The 23,244-nt window shown below is 47.2% G+C and overlaps 1 protein-coding gene across 1 annotated transcript; it reads left to right on the top strand.

Moving 5' to 3' along the window:
* Positions 1-524: 524 nt before the first annotated feature.
* On the top strand, positions 525-22,352 carry LOC129383349 (uncharacterized). Its single transcript, XM_055067793.2, has 6 exons — positions 525-2,189; positions 11,388-11,496; positions 13,227-13,333; positions 14,520-14,567; positions 18,541-18,679; positions 22,345-22,352. The coding sequence occupies exons 1-6, from the start codon at positions 525-527 to the stop codon at positions 22,350-22,352; spliced, it is 2,076 nt and encodes a 691-aa protein (XP_054923768.2).
* Positions 22,353-23,244: the final 892 nt, after the last annotated feature.

Raw genomic sequence — 23,244 nt, 5'->3', positions numbered from 1 at the left:
GAGCAATGGTTTTATTGGAAGCCCTTAACTCTCTTTACGCCACGTTGTCAGTAAATAAGTGAGTCAAGCGTTCACATAAGTCGTCACCTTGTGAACTCTGAGACCTTTCAGAGGTTCTTAACCGACTCCGCTAGTACTTCGCATGTTAAGCTGGATTCACATGACGGTATGGACCGTCAATTCAATCCGCAGGTGAGTGTGACGGGGTCTAGCTGCAACGAATCGCAACGCTTGCAGCTGCTTTATGACGTCCCTGTGCGTGGCGTGATCCGGCTGCACCGGGCCACGTCATGCTCATCCACGGATTGAATCAGCAATCCATCCCGTTGTGTGGGTCTAGCTCTACGAACGCGCAAGATATGTAGAATAGATTAGGTCCAACATTTATTTATGGAGCATTCTTTTTGAATAAATTTATCGAGCCATTTTCAGAGTGTTGTTGTTCGCAGGTACTTGTGGTTTACTCCAGAAAACCTAAGAACTTTTTTTTATTTACAGTGCCTACCAGCACCTCCACCGGAAGCATGGCATGGTCATCCACCAGTAGCCCTACTTCTAGCTCTACGTCTAGCCCCACCTCAAGCTCTACCTCCAGCCCTACTTCTAGCTCTACCTCCAGCCCTACTCCTAGCCCTACTTCCAGCCCTACGTCTAGCCCCACCTCTAGTTCTACGTCCAGCCCTACTCCTTGTCCTACTTCCAGCCCTACTTATAGCTCTACGCCTAGCCCCACTTCTAGGCCTACCTGGAGCCCTACCTCTAGCTCTAGCTCCATCTCTACTTCTAGCCCTTCTTTCAGCCCTACCTCTAGTCCTACTTCCAGCACTATTTATAGCTCTACGTCTAGCCCCACTTCTAGTTCTACTTGGAGCCCTACCTCTAGCTTTAGCTCCATTCCAACTTCTAGCCCTACGTCAAGCTCTACCTCCAGCCCTACGTCTAGCCTCACTTCTAGCTCTTCCTCCATCTCTACTTCTAGCCCTACTTTCAGCCCTACCTCTAGCCCTACTTCCAGCCCTACTTCTACCTCTACTGTCAGTACGACTGCAAGACCAAGCTGTGGCTGCGACACAAGTGGAACTACCACAAGTCCTGCAAGTTCAACATCCAGCCCGACATCAAGCTCGACATCCAGCCCAACATCAAGCCCAACGTCCAGCCCGACATACAGCACAACGTCTAGCCCGACACCCAGTCCGACATCTAGCTCAACGTCTAGCCCGACATCAAGCACCACATACAGCCCAACGTCTAGCCCGACATCCAGCCCGAAATACAGCACAACGTCAAGCCCGACATACAGCACAACGTCTAGCCCGACATTAAGCACCACATACAGCCCAACGTTTAGCCCGACATCTAGCTCAACGTCTAGCCCGACATCAAGCCCTACATCAATCTCGACACCCAGCCCGACATACAGCACAACGTCTAGTCCGACATCTAGCCCGACATCAAGCACCACATACAGCCCAATGTCTAGCCCGACATCAAGCCCTACGTCAAGCTCGACATCCAGCCCGACATACAGCACAACGTCTAGCCCGACATCAAGCACCACATACAGCCCAACGTCTAGCCCGACATCCAGCCCGACATCTAGCCCTACATCAAGCTCGACATACAGCCCGACATACAGCACGACGTCTAGCTCGACACTCAGCCCGACATATAGCTCAACGTCTAGCCCGACATCTAGCCCGACATCAAGCACCACATACAGCCCAACGTCTAGCCCGACATCCAGCCCGACATCTAGCCCTACATCAAGCTCGACATACAGCCTGACATACAGCACGACGTCTAGCTCGACACCCAGCCCGACATATAGCTCAACGTCTAGCCCGACATCTAGCCCGACATCAAGCAACAGCCCAACGTCTAGCCCGACATCCAGCCCGACATCTAGCCCTACATCAAGCTCGACATACAGCCCGACATACAGCACGACGTCTAGCTCGACACCCAGCCCGACATATAGCTCAACATCTAGCCCGACATCTAGCCCGACATCAAGCACCACATACATCCCAACGTCTAGCCCGACATCGAGCTCACCAGTCTGGACAACCCGCCCTCCAACGCTTCATCCAACAAAACCAACAAATGGCCATACTCGTCCAACTAAGCCACCAAAGGGAGGTTCCTGCATCAATGTCAATATGCCAGACGTTCTCGGGATTGGAAAGGTAATGATCGCTATACGATTCCGGCCCCTTACACATGTCTTACTGAAGAGTAATTTAACTGCTTACATGTCGAATGTTCCGTCAAAAGGAGCGTCCATGCAGATACCCCCATCACTCTTCCAGCTAAACTACAGGCTGTTGTGAAGTCGGGGGTCCGAGCGGCCACGAAGGTTCCATGGCTGGTTCAGTGCCAGGTGACGGGAAAAAGAGAGGTCGAGAGTGACGTCCGAGCGATGAGAAAAATTATTTATATACAAATTTACATGATGGTGCTTCATAAGAAGGGCTCCATGATTCTTAGAACACACTACACGGTAAAGTCTTTGCATGTCCGAGCACGTCTTCACAACAATCCCGCTCCTGTTTTTAAGCATCTCAATTCCTCCTTTCGCTCATCGAGGGAACTCAATGTCCTTCTTCTCGGCCAATCACAATCGTCGAACCGTTCATAAAATCCCGCCTATGACGTCGCACAGTTCCGCCAGACTCCGCCTCCAACATTGCACGATCCAACGTTGCACGTTGCATACAAGGCCACCACGTGGCAATCCGCCTCTTTCATGGCGCGGCGGCGCATGCGCCCTGCCTTAGCGGATTAGTCGCAAAACGTTTTGGAAGGGTCGCGCGTGTAGCTGCGCGCCGGGAATTCCCCCGAAAAAAAAATAAAAAAAAAGAAAGCGCTCGGGCGCGCGCTGCTGCAAGCACTCGTGCCGCGTACCGCGTTGAAACTCTACTGGTAGCTCGACGTCGGTGCGGTGCCGAATACGTGCGTAGCGTGAGACCGCAACTCTGCTTTAAAACAGAAAGCGGCCAGGGCATCGTCCGAGTGGTCCGGACTGCACCGTGAGCCAGGTAGTTGCCGCCTTTCATGAATGGCTCGCTAATTTAACGGAAAATCCGTGCGTTACACTTGGGCGACACTTAAGTACATCACGTTGCTGACGAAGTCTTTTTGCAGCATTGGTCCTCACTTGCTGGTGGTGGTGGCGCCTTCCTGACTGCACGTACTCGTAAGGCGCGGCAACACTGGGTCGATACGAGACCGACAGGACGCTCACTCCAATGATTGACCGACTATTGGGCGTCACTGAAACCACTTTATCATACCAGGTCGACAACGACGCAACCGACGAGCGCGAGTTGTACTGCGACAGGCTTTCTTGTCGAAGATACCGGCAAAATCAACGTGCCGACCATAGCTAGACCTAACCCCGCGCGATCGGCCATGGAACCGACAACACGATAGCGACAGCGTCTTCGCTTGCATATATAGTTAGTCGTGCTCAAAATAAGTCAAGCACGCCTACCAAGTTGAAATGCACAAGCTTTAACCCTCTCAACCCGTGCCCACGAAGTTTGAGCCAATGTCGATCCTGTTCAGCGATAGTTAACCTGGCGCCGTCGAGTTTGTGCACTCGCTACCGGCGGACCTGAACTGGAATGTAAGCAGTTAGGTCGAACAAAACTGCTTTTATTGTTCAGTTCTGGCCTTAGCGATTTGAAATAAGCTACACTTCACTTCGCACAGCGCGTACACAATAAGCGGTAAGCGGCGACACAATGCTGTGCCAACATCTGTACGTAACCGTACCTGTAGGCTGTCGGCCGCATTCGCTACGTATATGGGTGGACCTGTACGTGTTGCTTTGCCGACACATTTCTCAATTTCAGAGTTGCACTGCTTGCCTCGGCGTCAAGCGGTAAACCAGAGATGGTGTATTCGGTATACGGCAGCATAAAAAACCGCCTCGCTCATTTATACCAACGCCGTGTGAGCGATAGCACCCGCGCGTTTTCGTGAGAGAACAACATGGCCTACAAATGAGCACTTACGCGAGCACAGTTTTCTCTAATAATGCTCTATGTCACGCTAAAGCTGTAAGTATGATGAAGTTAAAGAAAAGCGAGAATAAGTTAACAGCCCGTAAGATATGTATCTGGATCACAGTTGCCGTTGTGTAAGTGGTTCAGCAGCTCATATTTACTCGTCTCAGGGTGTAACAATGTGGCACATATGCGCAGATATGCATGTTTTGCAACATTTTGACACTATTTCATATCAGCGTTGGACCAGTTCCACAATATTTGACGAGAACAACGACTTTCGGCTGTAGATGTCGATCTAAACAAGTGCACCGCTTTAATAAATCCGACGCAGAAGGCTGCGCTAGAAAATTTTTAAATATGCGAAACGTCTAAATAATGTGTAAAAAGAATGCAAGAAGTGATGTCCAAGTGCAGAAATCAGTAACAAATTCTAAGGCAGCCGTGCCGCCAAACGGAACTCGGCGTGCCTTTATCGGCCGCACTGTTTGCAGAACAGCGCTCTCAGGCCTGCTCACCCAGTAATCATTGAGTGCTACATGGCTTCAGGAACGACATGCCGTTCCGAAGAAGCCATTAATAATGATTTGTGATCCACGAAACGCACAACCGACGCGCACTCAACGTGGGCGCAGGTACACAAATCAACCGGCGAAAGCCCCGGGACCCTTCCAAAACGTTTTGAGAGGCGTGCGGCAGGGGGCAGCACAGGAAAATGAAAGAGGCGGATTTGGGAACCTCAAGCCAACGCAGTTTCCACGGAAGTCCTCGACGTTGGCTTCTTGAATCAATTAGTGGGCTTCCCGTGACGGTCAGCTTGTCAGGATAATGAGACTGGCCTTCGCAGCAGTCACTGCTTCCACGGAGGGCGGCGGTTGTCGTCTCGAAGTGAGCTCCTATATTTGCGCGTCACAGTCGGCGCCGGCCCCCGTCGTAGTCCAGGTGGGCGCTGGTGATCCACGCTCGGCAAACGCACAAACGGCGACGTGGCCGTTTAGCGACGCATGAGGCCGATGACCCATTGCCGCATAAGGTCCCTTAACTCTTCTCTCCCGTCAGCTCTGAACGGTCGAACAGCCGAAGAAACGAAACATAATTGCTTGTCCATTAGTCTCAGGTGACGCTGATTTAGTCGCCAGCTCGCTGGCTTCAAGAAAACGACGAAGCGTGCGCATAGCGCTCCACAGCTGCACATTTGCAGCCTTTGCTCCGAGGGACCGCCAGGCACAAGAATTCGCGCTGAAAGCCACCACAGAGGGCGCGAGTGTTTCGTTGCAGTTAAATTGTCGTATTCTGAGTTGCGTTAAAATTTATTTTGAGCGAAGTATTCCGGTAATGCTCGGTAACGCGAAAGCAAACTAGATCCTGCGAAATATACGACCTTGGAAATTTCACCGCCGACAAGCAGGCGGTTTAGCTGGAAGAGTGATGTATTGCCGGTGCTCTTACTGACGAAGCATGCGGCATTTAGCAATAATTTGTTTTGTTTATACCAGTTGTGTCGACGATATAAGTTTGCTTTGTCAAGCACAGAAGCTGTCTACAAATTTTTTTTTACGAGAATATTCAAGCGAGATATTGTTGGATAACGATCACATGATAATTAACTGCCTGGGATCGCTCTAGGCATACGTGGGGCCCAGTTTGATTCTGATTGGTCATTCTCTCTTCGTAATCGCTCCCGTGCCCTTGTTCCCAGAAATGAACTGTATCCTTTAAGTTAGTAATAAGCAAATACTAGCAAATTAGCCTTACATTACTCTTTCTACTTATATTATTGAACACATCAGCGTCGCAATGAACTTCAGCAGCCCAGGAATCCTGTTGTCTTGAGGCCTATTGCCTTACAGTACAATATTGCTATGATTGAACGACGGCAGTTCATCGTCATGTGCTCAGATCCAAAAAGTTCGCAGTCTTCGATAACTCGTATGGTTTCTAATTTAGGAGATGACCGAGCAAGATAAACAGCAGAACTTGTTTAAACATACTCATGCAAAATGGCAACATTATTTATTTTTCGACGTAACAAGAGTGGTCTTGGCCATATTTCAAGGCACTACTCTCATCCCACCAGATATCCTTGCCACTACAGGTCTGTAGATAGTGTTCGTGCTGTGTCGCGATCAGACGTCTTGATGGTCACACAACGCCGATTCAGCGATTTCTGATTATGTCTGATGTGTTGTTAGATGAGGCGCGTTTACGATGCGCTCGCAGAAAACTTTGTAACCATGACATGACTTACGATGGGGAATCCTCTCGCGCTTTGAAAGACTGCCTTCTCTTTTAGGTTGGCCCAGATAAACAGAGGACAAAATACCTCTTGTAAGAAGGATCGACGTTGGGTTAGTTGGTGTAACAAATTTGGAAGGGGTAAATGGCGCGTAGGACGACGACAAGTGAAAGAACGCTTTTGTTGTCGTTCTTTCGCTTGTCCTCAGCTTACGCGCTGTTGACTCCGTCCTTAAAGTTCTCCTAACTTTCATATTTACATAGGTTCTCAGAATACACGACATTGTATTGTCGGCCCCTACAGTCGGACTTCGCATTGAAATGTGCTTGCTACCTGTGCCGTCAATTCCCATCATTTCTTATCCAGACCTGAATAATTTATGTTATATGGAACAGTAAAAATTGTTCTGCTAATAAACGGTGCTGCCTTTTTTCTTCCCGTTTCAGTGTCTGGGATCAGATCTGTATTTGTGCAAGCAAGGGGAGGTATTTACTCATCCTGCTTTTCTTTGCACAGAATGAATCAGTTCATTTCTATATGTACTTGCTAACCAGATAAGAAATAGGTGAAAGAAGCGCTCAAAGTATGAGGGCCTGGTTTACACAAAAGATTTGAGTTCCTGAGTAAAGTATGGAGCAACTACAAAGGTTTGTACGACATGTGGATATTGAAAATGGAATGTGTCATTGCCGGCGCTATACCAATGCGTGGTTGGGGACAAAGACTTTGCTCGATATACGTGTAAAATAACGTACCGATTAGTAATTTTCTAGGATCTTGGAACAGAAATTGGGACTAGCCATGATGGCATTGTTTTTGTTTATGTTAGCCAGGAGATTATCAGGCCATTCGGTATTTGAATTTTATTATTTTGTTTCTCCTTCATTTTGTTTTTAATCATTTTCTTGCCCTTGTCATGTCATTACAATCACCCTATCTATGAAGTAGCAAGCGTTGCCTGCAGTAAGGTTGACAATTGCTTCTATTGATCAACCGAGTAGGTTATGCCGTTATTATTTTCTTTTCCTGCATTTTTCGTTGGAATTTTCTTCTCTACTACTGAAATAGCGTGCCTTTGAAATTTGAAGTTCATTACTAACGTTTTATTTATTCACAGTCATACACTGTACTTCGCTCATTAACCTATTGATAATAGTTATAGTTTTGCGATTACAAGTTTTATCTGTTGTCACTTTTGGATTTATGATCCCTGTTAGCATGCATAGGAAGTCCCAGTTCACTTTCCATCTACGAGACCTCCTCGGGTGTATGCATGTTCGCTGGTTCTTTTTCCAGTGAAGCTTGTATTGGCTCACAAGTTTCGGTGCCGAGATAGTTCCGCAAAGGAAAAAAAAAATAACCCAGTTGCTCCCAGAGCAGAGTAGCTGCGGGAAAGGGCGGTTTGATGAGTTGACAACTGCGCCGGTGCCTGAACGTGAGTCATTAGCAAGGATTGCAGCTGCATAGGCCCGCGCTATGCCCGCGCTCACGTCACGCGCTCAACCAATCAGAGCCGTTTCGCTTCTGTCGGCGAGGGAAAAGTCAGGAAAGGGTCTCGCGCGCGCTGCCCGTCGGCTTCGTTTCCGTTCAGTTCTTTCTCGGAAAACATATGGGAGGGACACGCATTGTCCGTTCCCCGGAGGAACTGGCAGCCTTCGACGAGCTGCGGCGAGGACTCGCCCGTGAAAGGGCTCGCCGTCAACGCGCCGATCCAGCCGTTAGCGTCGCCCTAGCCCAGGCGATCCGACGGAAACGAGCAAAAGATCCCGAGCTGCGGGAGCGGGAGGCCGAAGCAATCCGGCACCATTACCCGTGGGTTACTTGACCGTGATAAAGGTCAGGTGAACGCAGGACAAGCTTAGCTTACCCTCATTTTCCGGTAGGGGAAGCATTGGTGAATTTTTAATTACTACTTCACTATACTGATATAAATAAGCTCATCCAGATAGCGACTCATTAGGTTCCCTCTCTTTCTGTATCTCGATTTGCGTATTTGCGTGCATATGTTTATTTGTGCTAAACAAAAAGCAAGGAATTACTCGGTAGAGCCGTAGGGCCTTTTGCCTTTCTTGGTAAAGCCTTTCTGGCTCAGATAGAGCAGCTCCGACGAGTCGTCGATCACGAATGACAGCGAGTGTCACATTTTCTATTTTCATGTGCGCTTGACCTGACAAGACCCTTCTGCGAGGACTAGTGAAATTGATTGCGGTAAGTTCCGTCGTTCCATCTTCCGGCAAAACGAGGTGAGAGTGTTGCTTGCTGCAGGCGGACGTAGCCTTGCAAACTGTTGCAAAATTCCCTAAGCAGGCTTTCGAACACGTCTAATTTATTTACTGTAACCAACATAGCCGTGGTACCGCTAGTTAATGAGGTCGCAAGACGTTCCGACTTAGATGGGACACGTGACGTTTTTAGCGCCGTGTTCCGGCTGTCCCGTGGCTTACGCGTGGGACGCTGTTCTGACCCGCTTCAACCTCTCCGGAACTCGCGTTGTTCTGGGGGGGGGGGGGGTATTCTGCAAGAGTCCGCCTAGATGACATGTCCAATTCGTCTGCTGCTGAAGTGCTGATAGGCTGGGCTGGGGTACGCTTCAGAAGGAGGCAGGCACTCCAGCCAATCATCACTTCAGCAGCAGAAGAAATGGTGATGTCCACTAGGTGGACTCTTACAGAATTCGCCCCCCCCCCCCCCCTCACCCGGGAATGCCTGGCCAGCTGTTGTGCCGAATTGGCTGTTCACATTCGCGGATGTGGTAGCGCCACCTTCATGAATACTCGAGGGGTAGGCGGCAAAGCGAAACACTGCCGGATGTGAAGCAGCAGAACCAGTTGTGCGATCTCATAATGGTTCGGAAAGCGAACTGTTTTCTTGGCCTCGTGCGTTTGGTCAGAATGGCGCGATTGCTGACGAAAGCGCGATTATAATCAATTACGCTATGGCAAGTCAACGATTAGAAGATCGCAGGCCTCCTAGAGCGCATCACCAGTTGCGACTCGTACGTTTTCTCTATATCGGTGCAATGAACTTCCCTGTGCATTGGCTAACGAGCCATAGCCAAGCCAAAGCGCACTAACCATGCGGTCTTACTTGTCGCGCATGTAGTGTTGGATGAACGTGGAATAATTTGAAAACGAAAGTGCAAATTTACTGAATAGCTTGAAAAACAGTTCGATTTCACATAAACGAAAGTTAAAATAAACGTTTAATCTCGTTTCTCTGTCCATTTCTACCTTCCATAACACATCCGTGGGAGGCCACCATATGATATATGGGAACAAACACTGGCTTTTATATGGGACCCACATATGCTCATACGGGGCCTATGGGTTTTTTAGATAAGGAATGCATGAATATTAGATGGCTGGTGGCATGGGAGGCTATCAGTGACAGAACGACCTGTGTATTTCGGGCGCCATTTATTCCTTAAATAAATACTAAGGCATATATTTACAAAATAGCAGAAACTCGACCACAGACTTCTCTCAGGAAAAATGACGACACTTGGCAAGTGCTAAGGTTGGCAAATGCATATTTTTAAAGTTTATACGAAAGTTATTCCTGAAAGCCGGACCTATCGTAGTCGATACAGTCTTGGCGTCATGACAGAGCAAGATTAGCTGACGTTATGTAGGAACTAGGTTAGGTATGAGGACGTTGCTATAAAAAGAAATAATATAAAAAGAAAGAGTGCTGGGCGCTTTCGTTTTGGCTCCGCTCGCATGCGGTGGCCCGCAGCGTCTGCAAGAACGGTTCGACAGAGCGAGGCAGTGTATCATGACGAATCCACCGGCTGGGTACCGAAGCCGAAACCGGTTCGTAGGAACAATGAGCTAGAAGAATAGGTGGTGTCCAAACATGGCGGTGTTGACTTGTATCCGGTTCCGCAATCACTTCCGGCGCATGCAGCCCGCAAAAGCATAGCCTTGGATACCTCTTTCCGTTTTTAGAGGCAACCATCACTGTGGCGTCGATTCTGACACCACCTATAGGGGGATCTGAGGGGCTCGATTTTTCGCTAGCCAAAATCGTACCAAGTGAGAGACTACGAAGCCTGAGTAAGCGCAGGGGAAGGTAATTGTTATATTTAATTGAAACGGAGAAATAATCAGGTCAAGTGAACTAAAAGTGGGTGAAAAGAGAAGTCGCAGCAGGAGGGGAGCGAAATCACATCCTTCCACATTACTTAAGCTCGTAAGCTCACCCACTAACTCCCACTAACGATTAAAAGGGGCGATGGTCACCGGTCTCACATAGACTGGTGACCATTACATCGATAATATGCAGGTTAGGAATGCAGGCAATTAAATTGAAACTGCAAGCATTGTCAGAGAATAATGGCATATTGGGAGAACTTAAGAATGGCTTCAGAATCGGTAGGTGTCTGGGTCACACCTTATTTGTTCTTACTGAGTGTATTGAAATATCCAAACAAGAAAGGAGGCCATTATATGTGGCTTTCTTAGACATTCCCTGAGCGTATGACAACGCAGACCGCAACCTTTTGTGGTTTAAGATCATTTGGCCTCCTTGAAGCCCTTGAGTTCAGCGATAGCAGGGGGAAAGTAAGCATGTACGCAATAGAGATTAGTAAGAGGAGATTGGCAGCTTGGTGGCAGAAAAGTGCGGAGGCGAAACACAGACGGAGGCATAAAAAACAAAGTTCCCAATAGGGGTTCAGGAAGTTTCATGCTGGGTTTTGTACGTGTTTTTCTTCTAAGTGTAGTTAGGATCTTAGGCAAGATAATAATAAGAGCTTGGTGGCGCAAACCGCCCCGCTTGAAAGCTGACGCTCACAGAATCCACCCATCCACGGTAAAGCGCTGCCCGGGTAATGCGAATGATGTGGGATCGACTTCCAAATGCGGCAAGTTATCTTTACGTTCACTTTCATTTCCCTTACCCAATTGCTTTTACGCTTAAATTAAACATAACGATTGCCTTCCCATATGATTTTTCTGGCTTCATTGTCTGTCACTTCGTGCGTTTGATAACTGAAACAAGTAATACAGCAAATTATTTACAGCTCCGTGACGTAAATGACAAGTCAAAAACGTAATCTGAGCTAAGTGAGAATGTGTCCGGTCTTACTATTCTTTAACGCGCTTCCAAGATTCTCTGACGCATCTCATCAATCGCAGTGCACCATCACCGGCTTGCTGAACCGATGGAGTCCTGCCCAGGCGTTTTTCCTCACAGAGAAGATTTGCTACTCGTTGCTCAACAAGCTGGTGCCATTTAATCCACAGCGTAAGCTTAGCCCACGTTGAAGGCTCTTCAGCTATGAGCATAACCGGTTTTCACAACTTCGAATGCTTTACGGTTGAAAATTTGTAACAAAAAATAATTTATTGGGAGCGCAGCTTCCAGACTGGCGACCACTGGCGCGGCGGTTCGTGAGCAAGCACCACGGATATTCCCAAGTGTAACACGCACTGTGTGACAGCTTGCACGCGATGGTCACGGTGCACCCCAAAGGGTCCCTCACTAGGCCCCTCACCAAGCACCACTGGAGATTTTTGTTATGCACTGGAAGTTGTAAGGTGCCATGTAAGAAGCGTTTTATCGCGATAATATGTCAAATTGCAGCATTATTGAAGGAGATTAAAGTAATTGAGATGTCCCGCTGTCAGGAAGCGAGCTTCACTGCCAAGGTGGGCCCACTTTCCCGACCCCGACTTTACCTCGACTGCCGGCTTGCCTTCCCTGATTTCCGTACCAGAACCGAGGAACGGCATCACATTTACGCCACGAGCCCTGGCTCCCTTTTTCCCCCCCTCTCTCTCTTCCCTTTTTTTTTTGCCTCGCGGTGCATTCTATTGGCCGTACGGCGCGTTCTGCATTGGATAATTCATGGAGGACGGAAATACCTAGGAAGGGCCACATCGCTCCACACGATCGAACCCAAACGAGTCGGTCCCACACGTGATCGCCACGTCAGAGCGCGTGGTTGGTTTTAGTGCTCCCAGTCCGTTCGCGCTCCGCAGGCAGAGCTGAAGGCGGAGCAGCCGAACAAGTGAGCACCGATTAGAAACTACCGGGAATCATACAATCTCGGCCAATAAGCTGAGTGCCAGCGGTCACGTGTTGGGCCGACTTTTCGAGGGAAAAAGCGAAGGGAATCTCATCAAGGTGAGTTGGTTTGCCGAGGCTGGCTGCATCACTCGCACGCCTTGGCGGTGGATGGGGAACATGCTCTTTCTGCCGCAGGCGTCACGTGTACGTGTGTACGCCACCAAGGCTTGTGAGTGGTGGCGCTGGCTAACGCTCCCAGGGTTAGTTCTAGTAGATAGAACATAAACACCCCAGTATTCGGACGAGAAAACGGTGACGCGGTAGCTCAACTGGTAAGAAACCGGACGCGTAATGAGAAGACGTGGGTTCATATCCCACCCGAGGAAGGTTATTTTTCCATCCACTTTCATTTCCATTTAGTTATCATTTCTTAATTTCAATTAATACGTACAAGTAATTTCCACCATGCTGTCCTTGGTGTCTTTGTTTGTTGACATCTTATGATATATATATATATCGCTGGTAGAGGCCTTCGTCCTGCAGTGTCCATATATAGGCTGTTGATAATGATATAGTGCAACTGACAGTGGGCTGCTCCGGGGACCACAGTCAGTTGTGCTTCGCTCCTCGAAGAGGCAGAATGTGTGCCGTGTGAGCTCCTAAACAACACCTTGCAATGTGGTGAACGCGGTTCAAATGAAGCATCCAGGACCACAAAGAGGTTCGACGTAATGCTACCGCATTCTTGTCGCATTTACCGCTGAATCACCACTGAATTGTTTTTTTTCCACACTTCTATTACACATGACAAATATTTTTCCGCCATGCTTTAACTGGCTTAATTATTTGTTTCTTCCTACGCTTAATTGTCTGCACTGTATCGCATCCTTGGCATAGGCTTGCACCCAAATTCGTGCACCAAAATTGTTCATGGCCCTACCAAATTTATGGCTTCCTTCTTGCAGAGAAATTTGACCTTTCGTCGATGGCTAAGAAGTTTCCCACTCCGCGTCACGACAGAGAGATCTGTAACGGGACTATCAAAGCCGGTTTCCCCAACAGCATTGGCAAGGTAAGGCAACCCAGCTTGAGCCCACTTGAATACAAGCGGGCAAACTAGTTGCCCGCTTTTTACTGGCGATACTTTCGCAAGCGACCTTGTTTGTTTGATCGAAAAATAAATTCTGGGATTTACGTGCCAGTACCACGATCTGATTATGAGGCACGCCGTAACGGAGCTCTGGATTAATTTTGACTAATTGGGGTTCCTTAACGCTCACCTAAACCTAAGTGTGCGAGGGTCTTTGCATTTAGATCCCTCGAAATGCGGCCACCACAGGTGGGCTTTCTCAAACGATGCTTGTCGCACGTTCCCTTTTTTTTATGAGGTTTTACGTGCCAAAACCACTTTCTGATTATGGGGCCCGCCGTAGTGGAGGACTCTGGATATTTCGACCACCTGGGCTCCTTTAACGTGCACCTAAATCTAAGTACCACGGGTGTTTTCGCATTTCGCCCCCATCGAAATGCGGCCGCCGTGGCCGGGATTCGATCCCGCGACCTCGTGCTCAGCAGCCCAACACCATAGCCACTGAGCAACCACGGCGAGTGTGTCGCACGTTCTCGTTAGAGTGATGAGTACGTTGCCTCTTATTGTTTTGCTATAGCATTAGTAAATTGTAACAAACCTCTCATGTGAATTTCAAGTTCCTATCCTGGCTATGATGTTATTGGTCTTCAAAAACGATTTTGCTACTACTGTCTCGCATGGTGCACGCGACCACGGATTACACTGCCTCAGGGATCGGTACACCTTTCACCACGCATCTCTGGGATCAGCCCAGTTTACTATATTGCACCATCTCCAAAATCCGCCTCCCCCCCTCCTCCCCCAGGTTATTCGACAAGAAGCCGACCACACAGACGCGCCAAATTCCTTGAAGAAAACCAAAGAAAACCTTCACTTGACAACGGAGTTATGCACTCGAAAGAGTAGATATTTGTTGCAGTGAGCAAACGACTGGGTTACGCTTGATGTTCCAGTGCGCAATCCCGTTGACAACAGAGTGGTCTCCAGCATGCTTGTGGGGTTAGTGCAGGTGGCCATATACAAGGCTATACATGAAGCATGTGCGTGCTATCTCGTCCTGGAGCTATTCAGCGAGACAGTGGCAGCACCAAACACTTTCAGCAAAGTCCAGAAGGGTTCGTATAGAAAGCTTAACTTCAAAATTTACTGGTGTTATTTTTTTTTGCAGTGCTTCGACAACACCTTAGAGCAGTGTGAGAAGGGACGCCTGATCAAGGTAAGCATGGGCTGAAGGTCTTAGATTCAGGTGAACCCCGCCGACAAGTTTCTTTTTTTTGCGTCCGACAAGATTGTGATGCAGTGGCTTTCGTGAAGTTGAAAACAATGGTGTGGTGGCAGAAAGCCCGAGATTGCTAATGCTTGCCTTCTAGGTTAATGCTATCGAATCGTAATGATCTGTGCTAATGCTCGTGTTATATGCTGATGCTAAGAACGTTCCATCTGATACTCGCAAATGCTAAGGATCTATGCTAATGCTTGTAGTTTATGCCATATTAACAAATTCTAATGCCAATTTGGTATGCTAATGCTCATGTATCGAAAGCGAAAAGGGCTAATAATCTACACTAACGCCTACGTTCTGTCTAATGCTAACAAATTCTAATGTTCTATGCGAATGCTAACAAATTATAATGTACTATGCCTGTGCTCATTTTCTAATGCTAACAAATTCTAATGTTCTGTGTGAATGTGCTTGGAGTCTAGCTGATGCTAACAAATATCAATGCCAATGTTTTATGGTAGTGGTGATGTTCTATGTAGCGCTAACAAATGCCAAAGCTAACATTCTACGCAATACGCTAACAAATGCTACTGTGCTATGGTAGCGCTCAGGCTACACTTAATGCTAAAAAATTTTTATGTTCCACCTGATGTTTACAAATGATAATACTAATGTTGTATGCTGATATTGTATGTAAGGTTAACGAATACTAATGCTAATGTTTTATACGAGTGTGATGGCACTTAGGCGCTATTAATACTTTCACAAAACGGAAGAGAAATGCTCAACAGGCTTAGCCTGAGATAAGGTATTCTTTCAAAACCTTCTTTGCCAATTTCGCTGTAAGAGATTCATTACTGCCAAACAAAATCAAGCCTTCCATCACAGGCCAAGAATCCTTGGCGTCATGGATTTCGAAGTACTTGCTCGCGCGAAAGGGGAAAAAAATCTTCATCCTCAGACTTAAAGCAGTTGTAGCGACTTGCCGCTGCCAACAGAACTGATTTGTCATATCCAGTGTCTCTTCGCCTCGAGTTGTCGGTCGATTCAGGCCTCGCTTTGCAATTAATCTGCTAACGCCCTTTCTAGCTCACGTAGTAGAGCTATCACTCCGATAGGCGTTGGTAGAGGGTTCGAGCTCGGGCCAGGACGGATTCATTTGCTTAAAACTCCGAAGCCTTCTTCCTGAGAGACCCTTGTCGGTTTCCGTTGTAGCTTCGTGCTTGAAGTCGCGTGTATAGAAATTTTCTTTCCCTGTCATGAAGCTTGCTAAATATTGAGGGCTTCCGCAGAACTGATTTGCCGCAACTTCTCGCATTCAGGCCAGTATGGTACAGTTAAAGACGCTGTCCAAACTTGATATGTTCAGTCTTTGACTCCTTTAGTATGAAATGTAGTCCATATTTACCGATAAAAAAATTGACAACACCCAAACAGACTACGTTAAAAGTTCACGACCTCACGGCCTCGCTAGTGCTCAATCTTGCAGGTGCTGTCACGACCCGTCTGGTGGTTTTTTTCGGATTTCTTAGCACGTTAACCCTCCTTACAGGAAGATACTGTCTTTTTGTATTCTATAACGATAATTTACTAATCCAACTCAAGTTATTTTTTTTTCAGTGTCCATTTAAGGACTGTAGCCAACAAACGTAAAGTGAAGGGTGGGAACCAGTCACGTGGTCTCTAATGACCATCCTGACCATACCCTCCTCTTCCGAGACTTGTGTATTAGTTCCTTTTGTCGAGCCATGCGTAAAAACAATAAATCACGCCATGTGAGAACATTCCGACCACACTGAAATTGCGAACATGAACACGTTGAACAAATTGTGCTTATGTCTCAATGTCTCCCTTCCTCGTTTTTTTTTTTCCGCAGGAGTCGGTGGTCTCATCTTTCGTAGATTTTATAGTGGTAAGAATGCCTTCCTATCTCTGCTAAATAACACTGTGGTTGTTGCATACAGGTACGAATGAAGTGAACGAGTACCTGTCCGATTTATTTTGGCTGTTCTCAATATACTTGTAAAGTTGGTCACATGATTATGGTCACATGAAATATGATTAGTTCAGCGTCACTGGTACTGCTCAAAGTAAGCCGAATGAAATTAGTTACTGCTCTTCCATGCTAGGACTGGAAGCACCCAAGAGGTATGCTGAGTGTGTTTCAGAGACGACGTTAGATAGTTCTCAAGAGAAAGCGCTAGCTCGGGAGTTTTTATGTAGATACGTGGAAACACAGAACTCAGTTTTTACGATATGCACTGCACCGGATTTGATCAGCGTTGCTGCAATTATGAGTAATGAAATGCTGACTAGAAGTTCTTGAAGCTCTCGAAGTAAAAAGAAAATTGAATATCATGTTTACACCTTTATTATGAGTAAGGGGGCCGACAGATGGAGTAGCACGCTGGAATATAGAAGTTACATGAACAGAGGAAGTCTGGCCAACGTTTTGACAGGTGCATATATCTTTGTATAAGGCGTTTGCAACTCTGCAATGAAAGACGATATCACAATTTTGTCAACAGCGCCTATTAAGGCACTTAAAGCGGACAAAATTGATTTATTACATAATGCCTAGAAGTAAGGTGAGGTCCCGTTCGGTCGTTGTGGGCGGCAGCCAGCCGTAGCCGACAACTACTGAGCGTCACGTCACCCTACTAACCAGGTCAAACTAAACCACCGGGGATGACAAGGCTAACTTCGACAAAAAACAGGTCCACATGTAGATACGTCGGCCAGCCTTTCTGAGGCATTGTTTATGCAACTTCTATAACCCAATGTTCAGCTTGCCCCTTTCCCTACTCGTGGCCTTGTCGAGTGCTTAAACTTAGTATCTTCCCAATATCATCTCCGCAGCAACTGCATCACTCCCACCGGGCCCACACCTAACGGACAATACCATGCGTTGAAATTATAGTCATGTATCCTCACACTGAGAAATTTAAAAGCAGTTATTTCTTCCCCGCCCTGTGGAACACCAGAACGTTTCGTCACGTGATTTGAAATCTTCATCGTTTGCAGAAGTTCTCTAGCAAATTGTGGTTCACAATTTTTTTTCATGTTTTTTACTCTCAGTTCCGGCAACAGCCCTTTGGGGCTTCAGTACGTCACAATAAATAACAAAAGTATTACTATGACTCACCAGCGAATCTACGATGCCTCTTGTTTATCACCTGCTCGCTACTTCTCACGCGATGTTGTTTTTTTCATAAGCACTGCTATCTGCTTTCATAAACATTGCTTGAATTAACGTCACGACTCTGGAGAGGATAAAGAAAAACACTTTGATGAAAGGGAATCATCCACCCAAGTGCTTCGATGTTGTGTAAATACATTGCACGGACCTTTCTTTTTAAAGCTCCAAGCTTCAAAATTTCAGTGCTGCGTCGCCATTAAACCGGCGTACATAAGACGAAATTTTGACCGCCAAAGTTGTGCGAGTGCGCGCACATTTGTGTAACAAAACAATAAGTCCGGTCCTAATCCACGTAATACGTAATAAAGTGGACTGATAGGAACCTCTACACCACGGGGGCCTCTTAATAGAACAGTGAATGACAGTGAACGTTTTCTTTGATTTCCTTAGATTCCTTATTCTTATGCTACCCCGCACTTGTACCATTGGGTGTATGCGGATGTTTCCATTCCTGTCCAATACCACTGAATGGGCACGCGTCTCTGTGACACAAGGTGCAGAGAATCCTTCAATGTATTTGCATATGCGGCGTATTAGCTCGTTTAGTGCAGCGCATCACCAGTCTTCCCGTCGACAACCGTCATACATCGCTTTAGCCCTCGTGACGTCGCGGCGTCGACGATAAACATGATTGTAAGCATCACATTTAGTTGCATGCCATTTAATTATATGAGCGCGTGTCTAAAGCTTCGCTGCTCGTGGGTTCCAATATGCGTTCCATATACTAGGCATAATTTTGTTTTGTCCTTTTCAAACCCTCGCCTGCAGTGCCTGATAGAGTACGCCCTGACCGCAAGCTTCGAGGACGTAACTCGAGACACCCTGTGCGACATCATCCGAGGCGCGTTCGCCATTCTGCCCAGCATCCTGACGGCCATTTTCAAAGAGTTCCTGAAGACCATGTCATGTGAGTTCATTTTTTTGCGTCCGCACTTGAGAAACTGTAAGAGAACCGAAACCACAGCAGTTTGATGCATTGTCATCATCAGAATGAAGAGGCAACAGAGGAGGGACGTAGCAAGCAAACATGGGCGCTACTCGCAAACTACAAAAAGTATAGAGGGACGCACACCGCGCTTCACCGGACATTTTCGCCATACATTGGGACTTGTAAAGCGCCATCTAGGGACCTCTTTACTACAAGAATGTCAGAGCGCAGCTCTTAGGCGCCCGTTCCTGAGGCGATCGTCGTCGCCGTCCGTTGGCGTCCTCGTGACCGAGCGAACGAGCACAGCAAAAGGATGAAAGAGCGGACCGGAAGCGCTGATGAAACACGCTTACAGCGAAGAGAGCGCGAGGAGGAAAGTGAAGGAGGAGGGTATGGCGAAGGCGTGACAAGGACAGCGTAGTGCTACGAAAGACGGGATTCCGGGCGGCGATGGCTACGAGATGGCGCCAGAATAGCGCGTGTCGTCTGTATGTAAACAAAGCGCTGCATGAGCGGAGGTCCGTCTGCGGCGGCTGTTCCCAATCGCGTCCACGCGTCACCCACGCGCTGCCTCTCGCGATCTCCTGATTAGCGAGGCAGTCGCGACCCACCTCGCTCCGTTTGCAACGTGCCGCACAAGACAGATTGTCGACGCCAACCAATATATCGCGAAATGAAAACACATATACAGCTGCACTCAAATTTCGCATTAGGGAGTATCGTAATCGTCCGCAAAATGTTTTTCGCACAGGTTTGTTATTAAAGGGCATACGAGAAATTGAAATGCTGCGTCGCCATGATGCCGAGAGGTGAGCTTAACAGCACTCTCTCCCTCTGCATTGACTATCGCCGGCAAGCGCCATTCTTTCCCCGCCTTCTCTCACACCGGAGCCGGGAGAAACCGTGACACATTTACGTCACAAGCCCCGCCTCCTCTTTTGTTGCGACAGAAATTACGCGCGTACTCCAGACTAAATTTTCGTCGTCGTCGTCACCGTCGGTGTCGCCGTGAGGTTCGGCATAAAGTCCAGGTGCGATAAGATCGTGCCCCGCGCGCCGTTTGCAGCGGGTACGAGGCAAAGCGTGCGAAGGGGAGCCGAGAAGGATGGCGATGCCGCCCACGCGTCTCTCGTTTTGGAGCTAGTCTGCGGCGGTTGCGAGGAACGGCCGAGTCGAGATGGCCGGTCTCTTCACGTGCGCTGTGCTCTCTCGCGCCCGTTGCTGGAGGTCGCGTAATCAGAAGCGTCGTACACGCGTATACGTACGCGTTGAAACGAGAGGCGACCCGAAGCGTTCGCTCCTCCATGCCGGCACTTCCGAGACGCCATGCGTTGTGACAGTGAGTGTTTGCGGTCATCGTGTTCATGTTGGCCTGTGCGCGCGTGAAATAAATAAATAAATAAATAAATAAATAAATAAATATAATTCTGAGGTTTTCCGTGCCAGAACTACGATATGATTGTGAGGCACGCCGTAGTGATGGGCTCGGGATTAATTTTGACCACCAGGAGTTCTTTAACGCGCACCCAATGCACGGTGCACGAGAGCTTTCGCGTTCTCCTCCCATCGCAATGCGACCGCCGCGGCCGGGGTCGAACCCACGACATTGACCTTTCAAGCGCGATGCCATGACCACTAGGATACCGCGACGGACAGCGTGACACCATGATGTCTAGTTCCATCAATAAGCGAGTATTTATGGCAATTGCAAGACAGCCGATAAAACCACGAAACTTTCTTCGCGTACTTGTATATTATTTTGCTATCGCCATCAATGTTTGACTTTCGGGCTAAACTACGGCTCTTCTTTTTTTATTCCCTTACATTTCTTTCTGCGCGGCACACTTGCATTTGTAGTTTCGCGCATTCCGCATGGGGCGAAGTACTGAAGCCGCGTACCACAATCGCTGACGTTACAGGCAGTGTGTCTTACGTTGATGCGTTTCTGAACGTGAGCTTGACTCTATAGAAGTAAGCGGGGCTCCATCTCCAATCTCCATCTCCAATAGTGCTTTTAACCTGTTTTCGCTCTACGAAACGGTTTGATAATCTACGGACAGAATCGCCAACGCGTAATCTACACGCCATGCTTCTCTATTTGCGGTACCCAAACCTGGCGAGGGACTCTATAATGTAGAAAAAAGAAAAAATAGTACATACACAATCAGAAAAGTCTATTTTCTACATTCCTTGTCCGTTGACATCTTGTTTTGTAGTTAAAAACTAACTTCGATCGTACGACATACTCGAATGAGCTGAAGTTTTTAGTTTGCCTTGAAGCCATCAAAAGATGGATGGATGGATGGATGTAGACTTGCATGAAGGCTTTTCGAATAGACGCATGAATTGATGGGTGGATAGGCGGGTGAGTGAACGAATGGATAAACGAGTGGGTGGGTCGGATGGATGAGCGTATGGATGAATGATTGGGAGCATCCCCTCTGGAACGGGGTAGTGGCAAATGCAACCAATCTCGTTCATCTTTCAGCTGTATTCTGTTCTGGCCGTTCCGATCAGTGCATAGTGGCAACAAATCATCAAATGAATAACTAATGCCTTTTACACTAGACTACTTTGTGTAGGTTGTAATATGCCCTGTATTGTGCTTTCTTTTCGCACATTTGTATAACCAAACTTTCACTTTTCTGCTGACAATAGTCCCTCAGTTTTTCCGTCCATCAAGGTTTGCCACACGTTTGGCACGAGTATAGCTCACTAGAAAGGATAAAAGAAAAAGAAACATAGAATATGTGACCTTGGGTCGGATCGAATATCACAGCTGCCAACCTACACAGAATTAGCACATTACCAGCATCAGCCTCATCACAACAATCACCTCCACCATCGCTATGGCGAAGGCGGCCTTTTCCAGTGATTTTAGATTATCTCTATTCTGCATCAACCGTCTCCTTTGTGTGCTTACAACCTTTTCTTATCTGACCAATCTCTCTAATTCTAGGTCGCTTTCAGATGTGCTCTCTTTTCTTTTTCCTCGAGTTACATATGCCGTTAACTTCTACGCTGTTACGTGATCTCACGCTTGCATTTTCTCCTCTCAATGTCAACGAGAATATTGGCTTTTCTCTAATGACCCCTCCCATCTTCCTGCCCCTTAATGTCAGATGACTATCTTAGAACGACAGAAAGCTGAGCTAGTTGGTAAGGATTCATTATGTAAAAAAGGTGCTCGGCGTTCATGTTATTCACTTCTCTTCTCTTGTGTGCTGTCTGAACGCCCCACCTTTTTTGCATAATAGATGACTATCAGTTTTTTTTTCTGTCCAAAGCACACTTCGCGATTCTTGACTGTTCAAGCCTTATCAATGTTCCCTCGAACATAAAACAGTTTATAAAAAAATCTGCACTTTTATGTTCATGTTACCCGGATAACAACTCATCTCCCGAGGAATGGGGTACTACAGAAAGCATTAGCTAAGCGAACATCCTGTAATGTATTACACATGTCGGCTCAATTACGTGTCTAAAGCTACCTATAGTTTTGCGTGGCTGTGAGATAGTCTATCTAGGTGAGCAGCTGCAAGTGACGTTTTGTTCCCTTTATCTTTCCTCCTTTCCACTTTTTCGCCATTTGTTTGTTCGATTGCACACTCGTGTGATTTCATTGGTTCTCTTTAAATTCGCAGGTCGATGAGGACAGCGATTTTGTCATCGCTCAACCACCGGTAGCAGCGCCACGCGAATGATCGAGTCCAACGAACAACGTCGTTTGCGCCAGCCTTCTCCGCAGGCAATGCTGCCAACTGGACAATTGAAATTGATTTTTGTGTCAGAAGCTCTTGCTATTAATGTCCTTTCTGCTGAAAAAAAAGAAATAGAAATTGTGCTTAACCATGACTCTCGCCTTCCCAGTTAAAGTGGCTTGTGAAACGTAGAAAAACTCGTAGACGGCGCAGTCGAAGCAATTTCATTAAACATTCTTTCGATTTTTCAAAAAAGGAAGTTAAATTGTACTGAATGCTGGACGTAATTTTTTATCCGTGCCATCTTGAAAGAAAAGCTTAGGAAATCGTAAAAAAAGAAAGGTTGATGCGTCAGACTTATTACTAATCTAACACCGCATGAAAAACAAGATATCAATGTTCTTTCAATTGAATAAACTGGGAAAAGTAAGCGTGTGAATTGGATGTATTTTACTGCATCCATGTGGAATGTCCAGACACTATTAGTGTACAGCCACCGTCGTTCTATACCGGACAGATCAAGGGGCCCCTCTAGTGGCTTAGTTATAACATACGTGGCCCGTAAGGAGCAAACATTAAAGGCCTTGGAAGGTAGAGGCACTAAGCTATTCGCAGTTGAAAGGCGCACCAACCAGAACATTATAATACTGCACCAACCGCAGGGAAAGCGAGAAGTTGCACTTAAGGAACGTTCGGCTTAAGTACGACAGAGGCTGTACTACATCAGAGGCAATGAACATGACAACATGGGTCATACCAATCATGGCTGGCGTTTTTCACGAACGCTATGGACGCAATGCTGACAACGCGAACATCATCGACGATGACGACTCCGCCACCATG

This window comes from Dermacentor andersoni, chromosome 8 (genome assembly GCF_023375885.2).
Source record: "Dermacentor andersoni chromosome 8, qqDerAnde1_hic_scaffold, whole genome shotgun sequence".
NCBI lineage: Eukaryota > Metazoa > Arthropoda > Arachnida > Ixodida > Ixodidae > Dermacentor > Dermacentor andersoni.
Note: the sequence above shows the minus strand (reverse complement) of the source record. Positions and strands in the feature narration are given on the sequence as shown.

Excerpts from the sequence above, each read along its gene's own strand:
- LOC129383349 (XM_055067793.2), top strand. The coding sequence starts at position 525 with ATGGCATGGTCATCCACCAGTAGCCCTACTTCTAGCTCTACGTCTAGC. Across the intron at positions 2,190-11,387 it reads ACGTTCTCGGGATTGGAAAG|TGCACCATCACCGGCTTGCT; the intron begins GTAATGATCGCT and ends CATCAATCGCAG. Across the intron at positions 13,334-14,519 it reads TCCCCAACAGCATTGGCAAG|TGCTTCGACAACACCTTAGA; the intron begins GTAAGGCAACCC and ends TTTTTTTTGCAG.